The sequence below is a fragment of the Salvelinus alpinus genome, chromosome 24, assembly GCF_045679555.1.
Source record: "Salvelinus alpinus chromosome 24, SLU_Salpinus.1, whole genome shotgun sequence".
Lineage (NCBI taxonomy): Eukaryota > Metazoa > Chordata > Actinopteri > Salmoniformes > Salmonidae > Salvelinus > Salvelinus alpinus.
The window spans coordinates 40,700,413-40,712,549 of NC_092109.1; the positions used below are offsets into that span (position 1 = coordinate 40,700,413).

Genomic DNA, 12,137 nt, shown 5'->3' on the forward strand with positions numbered 1-12,137 from the left:
GACAGAGAGGGGACAAGGAGACAGAGGGGGGACAAGGAGTCAGAGGGGGGACAAGGAGACAGAGGGGGGACAAGGAGCCAGAGAGGAGACAAAGAGACAGAGGGGGGACAAGGAGCCAGAGAGGAGACAAAGAGACAGAGGGGGGACAAGGAGACAGAGGGGGGACAAGGAGACAGAGGGGGGACAAGGAGACAGAGGGGGGACAAGGAGACAGAGGGGGGACAAGGAGACAGAGGGGGGACAAGGAGCCAGAGAGAGGACAAGGAGACGGAGAGGAGACAAAGAGACAGAGGGGGGACAAGGAGACAGAGGGGGGACAAGGAGACAGAGGGGGGACAAGGAGACAGAGGGGGGACAAGGAGTCAGAGGGGGGACAAGGAGACAGAGGGGGGACAAGGAGACAGAGGGGGGACAAGGAGCCAGAGGGGGGACAAGGAGTCAGAGGGGGGACAAGGAGACAGAGGGGGGACAAGGAGAGAGGGGGGACAAGGAGCCAGAGAGGGGACAAGGAGACGGAGAGGAGACAAAGAGACAGAGGGGGGACAAGGAGACAGAGGGGGGACAAGGAGACAGAGAGGGGACAAGGAGCCAGAGGGGGGACAAGGAGACAGAGGGGGGACAAGGAGACAGAGGGGGGACAAGGAGACAGAGAGGGGACAAGGAGACAGAGAGGGGACAAGGAGACAGAGAGGGAACAAGGGTACAGATTAGAGGGAACACACACCTGAGACGTCTCTAAGAGATCCACCAGGAGGAACACACACCTGGGACGTCTCTAACAGATCCACCAGGAGGAACACACACCTGGGACTTCTCTAAGAGATCCACCAGGATGAACATACACCTGGGACTTCTCTAAGAGATCCACCAGGAGGAACACACACCTGGGACTTCTCTAAGAGATCCACCAGGAGGAACACACACCTGGGACTTCTCTAACAGATCCACCAGGAGGAACACACACCTGGGACGTCTCTAACAGATCCACCAGGACGAACACACACCTGGGACTTCTCTAAGAGATCCACCAGGAGGAACATACACCTGGGACTTCTCTAAGAGATCCACCAGGATGAACACACACCTGGGACTTCTCTAAGAGATCCACCAGGAGGAACACACACCTGGGACTTCTCTAACAGATCCACCAGGAGGAACACACACCTGGGACTTCTCTAAGAGATCCACCAGGAGGAACACACACCTGGGACGTCTCTAACAGATCCACCAGGAGGAACACACACCTGGGACATCTCTAACAGATCCACCAGGAGGAACACACACCTGGGACTTCTCTAAGAGATCCACCAGGAGGAACACACACCTGGGACTTCTCTAAGAGATCCACCAGGAGGAACACACACCTGGGACGTCTCTAACAGATCCACCAGGAGGAACATACACCTGGGACTTCTCTAAGAGATCCACCAGGAGGAACACACACCTGGGACTTCTCTAAGAGATCCACCAGGAGGAACACACACCTGGGACGTCTCTAACAGATCCACCAGGAGGAACATACACCTGGGACTTCTCTAACAGAGCCACCAGGATGAACACACACCTAGGACTTCTCTAAGAGATCCACCAGGAGGAACTCTCTAAGAGATCCACCAGGATGAATACACACCTGGGACATCTCTAACAGATCCACCAGGAGGAACATACACCTGGGACTTCTCTAAGAGATCCACCAGGATGAACACACACCTGGGACTTCTCTAAGAGATCCACCAGGAGGAACACACACCTGGGACTTCTCTAAGAGATCCACCAGGATGAACACACACCTGGGACGTCTCTAACAGATCCACCAGGAGGAACACACACCTGGGACTTCTCTAACAGATCCACCAGGATGAACACACACCTGGGACTTCTCTAACAGATCCACCAGGATAGGAGGAAGCTCCTCAGCATCCAGGTACTCCAAAAGCTGGCCTTCCTCATACGGCAGACGGATCGTCTCAGAGTCTACAGAGAGAGAGAGATGGGAGAGAGAGAGATGGGAGAGAGAGAGATGGGAGAGAGAGAGAGATGGGAGAGAGAGAGAGATGGGAGAGAGAGAGAGAGAGAGATGGGAGAGAGAAATTGTCATCATTAGGCAGTTGAATAGTCTATCAAACAAAGCAACATCGTTACTACTACAGCTCTGTAGAAACACCCTGTTACTACTACAGCTCTGTAGAAACACCCTGTTACTACTACAGCTCTGTAGAAACACCCCGTTACTACTACAGCTCTGTAGAAACACCCTGTTACCACTACAGCTCTGTAGAAACACCCTGTTACTACTACAGCTCTGTAGAAACACCCTGTTACCACTACAGCTCTGTAGAAACACCCTGTTACCACTACAGCTCTGTAGAAACACCCTGTTACTACTACAGCTCTGTAGAAACACCCCGTTACTACTACAGCTCTGTAGAAACACCCTGTTACTACTACAGCTCTGTAGAAACACCCTGTTACTACTACAGCTCTGTAGAAACACCCTGTTACCACTACAGCTCTGTAGAAACACCCTGTTACCACTACAGCTCTGTAGAAACACCCTGTTACTACTACAGCTCTGTAGAAACACCCTGTTACCACTACAGCTCTGTAGAAACACCCTGTTACTACTACAGCTCTGTAGAAACACCCTGTTACCACTACAGCTCTGTAGAAACACCCTGTTACTACTACAGCTCTGTAGAAACACCCTGTTACCACTACAGCTCTGTAGAAACACCCTGTTACCACTACAGCTCTGTAGAAACACCCTGTTACCACTACAGCTCTGTAGAAACACCCTGTTACCACTACAGCTCTGTAGAAACACCCTGTTACCACTACAGCTCTGTAGAAACACCCTGTTACCACTACAGCTCTGTAGAAACACCCTGTTACTACTACAGCTCTGTAGAAACACCCTGTTACTACTACAGCTCTGTAGAAACACCCTGTTACCACTACAGCTCTGTAGAAACACCCTGTTACCACTACAGCTCTGTAGAAACACCCTGTTACTACTACAGCTCTGTAGAAACACCCTGTTACTACTACAGCTCTGTAGAAACACCCTGTTACTACTACAGCTCTGTAGAAACACCCTGTTACCACTACAGCTCTGTAGAAACACCCTGTTACTACTACAGCTCTGTAGAAACACCCTGTTACTACTACAGCTCTGTAGAAACACCCTGTTACTACTACAGCTCTGTAGAAACACCCTGTTACTACTACAGCTCTGTAGAAACACCCTGTTACTACTACAGCTCTGTAGAAACACCCTGTTACTACTACAGCTCTGTAGAAACACCCTGTTACTACTACAGCTCTGTAGAAACACCCTGTTACTACTACAGCCCTGTAGAAACACCCTGTTACTACTACAGCTCTGTAGAAACACCCTGTTACTACTACAGCTCTGTAGAAACACCCTGTTACTACTACAGCCCTGTAGAAACACCCTGTTACTACTACAGCTCTGTAGAAACACCCTGTTACTACTACAGCTCTGTAGAAACACCCTGTTACTACTACAGCTCTGTAGAAACACCCTGTTACTACTACAGCTCTGTAGAAACACCCTGTTACTACTACAGCTCTGTAGAAACACCCTGTTACCACTACAGCTCTGTAGAAACACCCTGTTACCACTACAGCTCTGTAGAAACACCCTGTTACTACTACAGCTCTGTAGAAACACCCTGTTACCACTACAGCTCTGTAGAAACACCCTGTTACTACTACAGCTCTGTAGAAACACCCTGTTACTACTACAGCTCTGTAGAAACACCCTGTTACCACTACAGCTCTGTAGAAACACCCTGTTACCACTACAGCTCTGTAGAAACACCCTGTTACCACTACAGCTCTGTAGAAACACCCTGTTACTACTACAGCTCTGTAGAAACACCCCGTTACTACTACAGCTCTGTAGAAACACCCCGTTACTACTACAGCTCTGTAGAAATACCCTGTTACTACTACAGCTCTGTAGAAACACCCCGTTACTACTACAGCTCTGTAGAAACACCCTGTTACCACTACAGCTCTGTAGAAACACCCTGTTACTACTACAGCTCTGTAGAAACACCCTGTTACCACTACAGCTCTGTAGAAACACCCTGTTACTACTACAGCTCTGTAGATCCCCAGGATCCCTGCTCATCTGCATGAACATGCCTTAGACAAGCTGCAAGGAGGTATGAGGACTGCAGATGTGGCAATACATTACAATGTCCGCACTGTAAGACGCTTATGACAGCGCTACATGGGAGACAGGATGGATCGCTGATGGCAGACCACGTGTAACAACACCTGCACAGGATCGGTACATCCGAACATCACACCTGCAGGACAGGTACAGGATGGCAACAACAACTGCCCGAGTTACACCAAAAATGCACAATCCCTCCATCAGTGCTCAGACTGTCCGCAATAGGCTGAGAGAGGCTGGACTGAGGGCTTGTAGGCCTGTTGTAAGGCAGGTCCTCACCAGACATCACCGGCAACAACGTCGCCTATGGGCACAAACCTACCGTCTCTGGACCAGACAGTACTGGCAAAAAATGCTCTTCACTGACGAGTCGTGGTTTTGTCTCACCAGGGGTGATGGTCGGATTCGCGTTTATCGTCGAAGGAATGAGCGTTACACCAAGGCCTGTACTCTGGAGCGGGATCGATTTGGAGGTGGAGGGTCCGTCATGGTCTGGGGCGGTGTGTCACAGCATCATTGGACTGAGCTTGTTGTCATTGCAGGCAATCTCCATGCTGTGCGTTACAGGGAAGACATCCTCCTCCCTCATGTGGTACCCTTCCTGCAGGCTCATCCTGACATGACCCTCCAGCATGACAATGCCACCAGGCATACTGCTCGTTCTGTGCGTGATTTCCTGCAAGACAGGAATGTCAGTGTTCTGCCATGGCCAGCGAAGAGCCCGGATCTCAATCCCATTGAGCACGTCTGGGACCTGTTGGATCAGAGGGTGAGGGCTAGGGCCATTCCCCCCAGAATTGTCCAGGAACTTGCAGGTGCCTTGGTGGAAGAGTGGGGTAACATCTCACAGCAAGAACTGGCAAATCTGGTGCAGTCCATGAGGAGGAGATGCACTGCAGTACTTAATGCAGCTGATGGCCACACCAGATACTGACTGTTACTTTTGATTTTGACCTCCTCTTTGTTCAGGGACACACTATTTAATTTCTGGTAGTCACATGTCTGGAACTTGTTCAGTTTATGTCTCAGTTGTTGAATCTTGTTATGTTCATTCAAATATTTACACATGTTAAGTTTGTTGAAAATAAATGCAGTTGACAGTGAGAGGATGTTTCTTTTTTGGCTGAGTTTACAATTTTATTTTATTTTTTTAACCGTTATTTTACCAGGTAAGTTGACTGAGAACACGTTCTCATTTGCAGCAACGACCTGGGGAATAGTTACAGGGGAGAGGAGGGGGATGAATGAGCCAATTGTAAACTGGGGATTATTAGGTGACCATGATGGTTGAGGGCCAGATTGGGAATTTAGCCAGGACACCGGGGTTAACACCCCTACTCTTACGATAAGTGCCATGGGATCTTTAATGACCTCAGAGAGTCAGGACACCCGTTTAACGTCCCATCCGAAAGACAGCACCCTACACAGAGCAGTGTCCCCAATCACTGCCCTGGGGCATTGGGATCTTTGTTTAGACCAGAGGAAAGAGTGCCTCCTACTGGCCCTCCAACACCACTTCCAGCAGCACCTGGTCTCCCATCCAGGGACTGACCAGGACCAACCCTGCTTAGCTTCAGAAGCAAGCCAGCAGTGGTATGCAGGGTGGTATGCTGCTGGCGCAGGGTGGTATGCTGCTGGCAATACTAGCTACATAGCAGTGATTTATGCAGGACAGAGTTTACCTTGGACATGTTGCACGACAAATAACTTAATTGTGAATATTTGATAAATTGATAAAGTGATTGATCGATAGGGCTCTCACCAGATCCATTCTTGCCGCGGATCATGAGGGAGTATCCCTGGTTGCCAGGGTAGAGGTTGACGACCAGACACGACACGGACTCTTGACACATTAGCTTCTCCAGCAGGTTCACATTCCTACGCAGCTTCTACACATAACAGGAAATCAATAAACAGTAACAATAAATGGTATGGGTTTATTAATAATGATTCAATTCATCATTCCTACGTAGCTTCGGATGTGAACTTGTCCAATAAGAACCCTGGCTTTCGTTTTCTGTTACAAAACATTTTGCTACAGTGTGCCCTAATGAACACAAGCTACAGGTCAATGGGTCCAATGATTAGGGTCTGTCAAATGCTTTCTATACGACCTACTCTGACTTCTATTGGTTACCTTGAGCTCTGGTTCTTTGTCACACTCTTCGATGTAGAGCTCGTATAGTTTCTGGTATAAACTCTTCTTCCCTCCGGATGAGGCTCTCCTCTTCGCTGGCCTTTGACGAGCACTTTCAACAATGTACTGAAGAATATGAAATACATCAATGTCAGGTGTATATGCATGAACACCAATAGACAAACACACACACACACACACACACTTGTAATCACCTTGTTCATGTAGAGTAAATAGACAAAAGTCTTACCTCAGCCCGATCCAATGCATATTCCAAAACGTGTTGCTGCAAATAGAACATTAGACATCCGTTATTGTTCGTCACTAGGCTTTACTGGGCGATGGAGAAATGATTTACACTACTGATCAAAACAGCTTTAGAGAAGGGTCTATCCTACTACTGTAATTAGCCCATGTTCACACACACACACACACACACACAAACACACACACTTCACAATGGAAACAGAAGCGTCAACACAGATAACGAGTAGTACATGTGTACTGTCTTTAAAAAAATATTTAACCTTTATTAAACTAGGCAAGTCAGTTAAAAACAAATTCTTATTTACAATGGAAGGCCTACACCGGCCAAACCCGGGGCCAATTGTGCGCCGCCCAATCACAGCCGGATTTGATGCAGCCTAAAGTGTATCAATCCGCGCAGAGACAGATCAGAGATGAATGGATAGATGTATAGGTAAAGGGACGGATAGACAGATGGCTAGATACACTGATAGATTCATCAATAGAGGGATGGAGGGACAGATAGACTCATAGACGTATAGATAGACAAATATAGTGATGAATCGACAGATAGATCAATGGATAGAGGGATAAATAGATGTTTATATATATATTAAGGGATAGGTGGATAGAGGGTTGGTGGATAGGGATGCTTACCATGGTGGTCTGCCAACCGGTATTTGGGTGAGCGATGGTCAGCAGGAGACTTAGCTGTCCTTAGCCCCACACCGTCACCTCCATATAGCGACCATTCAAACCCTGTACACACACGGCCCGGGTCAAACCTAGTCTACACACAGTCAACAGCAGCAGAAAAACGACAGGCAACCACCGTTTGAGCGGGTTGGTAAGCGCTAGCTACCATAGTGCTAAGTAATATCATTATGTCCGTGTGGCGATTTCGCAAATAATCAACAATTGATGCACAATATATATGGCTGTGAAATGTCACCCAGGTTCTATCCATATACATTGACGGAACAGCGTTTTTTTCAATGAAACCCAGTTAGCTTTATGCTCACAGACAAGCGATTTGTTCACAGCAACAAGCTCGCTGGCTGGCTAGCCGGCTAACGTTAGCATCGCTAGCTTGCTTCTTGGGAAGCTGCCAAAGTTAGCTCGCAATACAACGGCTGAGACACAAACGCATGAAGAAGCTTCAATCTTAAACATTAGGATGGACTTGCCTTATGTGTTGCATTATTATAGATCGTAACTCCAATGCAAGAAACAAGATATTATTTCAGTGCCTTCATTGAAAAAAAACTCACAGCAGCAGCCATTTTCTTCCAGTGTGACAACAAAAGCCAAACTTCCGGTTAAGGTAGTGGGCGGAACCCTGGGATGCTCTCCTGTGTAACATTTTCATTCGAGGAATAACTTGGATATATACTTTTATTTTGTAACGTTATAACTGTTTTATATTTCAATAAGATAAACATATTGGTTGTTATATTGTGACATTTTATTTTAGCTACACATTGAGAGACAAATGTGCACACACTGTAGTATAGATTAGGGGCTCCCGAGTGGATCAGCATCTCAGTGCTAGAGGCGTCACTACAGACCCGGGTTCGATTCCAGGCTGTATCACAACCGGCCGCGATTGGGAGTCCCATAGGGCGGCGCACAATTGGCCCAGGGTCGTCCGGGTTTGGCCGGGGTAGACCGTCATTGTAAATAATAAATTGTTCTTTCTGACATGCCTAGTTATGTAAAGGTTAAATAAATAAATAAAATAGACCAGTGCTTCACAACCAGGGGTACTAGGACCTTGGCCTATCCACAGGGGGGTAATTGAGAAGACTCATGAGACAATAGGCCAGTGGAGGCTACTGAGGGGAGGACGGCTCATAATAATGTCTGGAATGGAGCAAATGGGGTGGTATCATCCACATGGAAACCACGACTTTCATGTGTTTGTTACCATTCCATTGACTCCATTCCAGCCATTATTATGATCCGTCCTCCCATCAGCAGCCTCCACTGCCATAGGCCTACTGATAAAATGCACATGGAGGGGTACATTCAGTTGGTGGTACAGTAACCAAAAAAGGTTGGGAACCACTGGTATAGACTGATAAGCCTAATCAGTTCTCAATAGTTTAGGACTATATTGTATTAGATACATTTTGACCAAAGAAATCAGTGAGGTGTGTTTGAAAAGTATAGACCCTTTGTAATCCTAGGCAACTTACTAGGTAACTGGTAGGCCTTGTTAACCTGCTCGGGGCCTTCATGTTGGATTGGATTCTTTTTCGATCAGTGCACACATAAAAAAAGGAATCTGACGCAAACTTAAACTACTTACCTGGTAAGCCAATCACAGGCTTTGTTGTTATGAAGGCCGCAGCAGTAAAGTTGTCCCTCCAATAAAAGGAATCTAAACTTAAAAAATAAATTGTTAAGTTATAATAGACTAATCAGAGAGATCAGTTAACACAACTCTCTTTCTCTGATGAGCAATGAGAGAGAGAGAGTTAACAACAGAAGTTACAGGGCCTTATAGACTTGCATCACACACTGAGAGGAGATGTTACATGGATGAAGACTAGAGGGCAGTGCAGGACAAATTCTCTCAGGATTAATTATATTTTTTTAGCATTTTTTGTATTTTACCTTTATTTAACTAGGCAAGTTAAGAACAAATTCTTATTTTCAATGACGGCCTATATTTTCAATGATGGCCCAGGAACAGTGGGTTAACTGCCTTGTTAATAATGATGTACACATATACTGTAGCTAGGGGTCATAGATAGAGAAGAAGAGGCCACAGGTGGCATAGGTCAAAGACATAGGTCAAACAAAGATGGTGGATAAATGAAGATGTCTTACTCAGGCCGTTTACCATTGCTTTTTCCCCCTCTCACAGTTCCAGTCTACTTTTAAGGGGTGTTCTCCCATAGGCACCAATGCAATAGGAGCTGGCTCTGTCGTCTGGTCTACTTAGTTCATCGACTGTATATGAACCCGAAAAAATTAGCTTGATGAAATGTCTCGCTTCCTCTTCCATCTCTGTGTCAAGTAGCTTATTTGAAAGGTTTTTGAGGTGCGCTGAAATTTACACTTTTGGGGACTTTCCCATTGGTTCCATGGTACCAGCAGACAGATACATTAAAAACAGATCAGTATGGACTCTATACTGGGGTCAAATACACAGGTCAACACAGGTCAGTATGGACTCTATACTGGGGTCAAATACACAGGTCAACACCGGTCAATATGGACTCTATACTGGGGTCAAATACACAGGTCAACACAGGTCAGTATGGACTCTATACTGGGGTCAAATACACAGGTCAACACCGGTCAGTATGGACTCTATACTGGGGTCAAATACACAGGTCAACACAGGTCAGTATGGACTCTATACTGGGGTCAAATACACAGGTCAACACAGGTCAGTATGGACTCTATACTGGGGTCAAATACACAGGTCAACACAGGTCAACATGGGGTGGCATAGCTTGGAGTTTGGGCTTTTGTGACTTTTTCCATTGGTTCCATTGCAATGGCCAACTAAATAAACCTGTGATATCCTGATGGACTCTACTTACCCTGAGATATACTGATGGACTCTAGCTACCCTGTGATATACTGATGGACTCTAGCTACCCTGTGATATACTGATGGACTCTAGCTACCCTGTGATATACTGATGACTCTAGCTACCCTGTGGTATACTGATGGACTCTAGCTACCCTGTGGTATACTGATGGACTCTAGCTACCCTGTGATATACTGATGGACTCTAGCTACCCTGTGATATACTGATGACTCTAGCTACCCTGTGGTATACTGATGGACTCTAGCTACCCTGTGATATACTGATGGACTCTAGCTACCCTGTGATATCCTGATGGACTCTATCTACCCCGTGATATCCTGATGGATTCTAGCTACCCTGTGATATCCTGATGGACTCTAGCTACCCTGTGATATACTGATGGACTCTAGCTACCCTGTGATATACTGATGGACTCTAGCTACCCTGTGATATACTGATGGACTCTAGCTACCCTGTGGTATCCTGATGGACTCTAGCTACCCTGTGATATACTGATGTACTCCTGCTACCCTGTGATATACTGATGGACTCCTGCTACCCTGTGATATACTGATGGACTCTTGCTACCCTTAGATATCCTGATGGATTCTATCTACCCTGTGGTATCCTGATGGATTCTAGCTACCCTGTGATATCCTGATGAATTCTAACTACCCTGTGGTATCCTGATGGATTCTAGCAACAACAAAAAAAGTGTTAAACAAATCAAAATATATTTTATATTTAAGATTCTTCAAAGTAGCCACCTTTTGCCTTGATGACAGCTTTGCACACTCTTGGCATTTGAGATTTTTGGTTCCAACCGCCGTGTCTTTGTGAGATGTAGAGTAGGTGAACGGATGATCTCCACATGTGTGGTTCCCACTGTGAAGCATGGAAGAGGAGGTGTGATGGTTTGGGGGTGCTTTGCTGGTGACACTGTCAGTGATTTATTTAGAATACAAGGCACACTTAACCGGCATAACCCCCCCCCCCCCACACACACACAATTACAAGAACACACACATTTACAGGTACCTCAGATTTATGTACGGGTGAGGGGGTGATCTAAGGCCGTACATGACTGGGCTTGTACACGATCAGTCACTGTGCAAAAACACAGGAAAATGCCTTTCTCTAATATACGCAAGGGCCAGAACCACCTCACTATGGTCACTATGGTTACATCAACAGAACCATCTCACTATGGTCACTATGGTCACATCAACAGAACCACCTCACTATGGTCACATCAACAGAACCACCTCACTATGGTCACTATGTTACGTCAAGAGAACCATCTCACTATGGTCACTATGGTTACATCAACAGAACCACCTCACTATGGTCACATCAACAGAACCACCTCACTATGGTCACTATGTTACATCAAGAGAACCATCTCACTATGGTCACTATGGTTACATCAACAGAACCATCTCACTATGGTCACTATGGTCACAACAACAGAACCATCTCACTATGGTCACTATGGTTACATCAACAGAACCACCTCACTATGGTCACGAAGGTCACATTAACAGAGCCACCTCACTATGGTCACATCAACAGAACCACCTCACTATGGTCACTATGGTTACATCAAGAGAACCACCTCACTATGGTCACTATGGTTACATCAACAGAACCAACTCACTATGGTCACGTCAACAGAACCACCTCAATATGGTCACTATGGTTACATCAACAGAACCAACTCACTATGGTCACTATGGTCACATCAACAGAACCAACTCACTATGGTCACTATGGTTACATCAACAGAACCAACTCACTATGGTCACTATGGTCCCATCAACAGAACCACCTCACTATGGTCACTATGGTTACATCAACAGAACCACCTCACTATGGTCACTATGTTACATCAAGAGAACCATCCCACTATGGTCACTATGGTTACATCAACAGAACCATCTCACTATGGTCACTATGGTCACATCAACAGAACCACCTCACTATGGTCACTATGGTTACAT

General features: G+C 46.3%; 1 protein-coding gene across 7 annotated transcripts in view; it reads right to left on the reverse strand.

Annotated features, from left to right (window-relative positions):
- The window catches only part of supt20 (SPT20 homolog, SAGA complex component), a 47,703-nt gene extending 39,758 nt beyond the window's left edge, over positions 1-7,945 (reverse strand). For 6 of the 7 annotated variants that reach the window (XM_071364916.1, XM_071364914.1, XM_071364918.1 and 3 more), the window contains exons 1-6: positions 7,778-7,915; positions 7,248-7,349; positions 6,595-6,630; positions 6,345-6,470; positions 5,970-6,096; positions 1,871-1,974 (exon numbers count right to left, since the gene is read on the reverse strand). In XM_071364916.1, the coding sequence (XP_071221017.1) occupies positions 1,871-1,974; positions 5,970-6,096; positions 6,345-6,470; positions 6,595-6,630; positions 7,248-7,250 (396 nt within the window). In that variant the 5' untranslated portion in view covers positions 7,251-7,349; positions 7,778-7,915. Of the gene's footprint in view, positions 1-1,870; positions 1,975-5,969; positions 6,097-6,344; positions 6,471-6,594; positions 6,631-7,247; positions 7,350-7,777 lie in introns of all 7 variants that reach the window. The other variant, XM_071364913.1, reaches the window with a different exon arrangement.
- Positions 7,946-12,137: the final 4,192 nt, after the last annotated feature.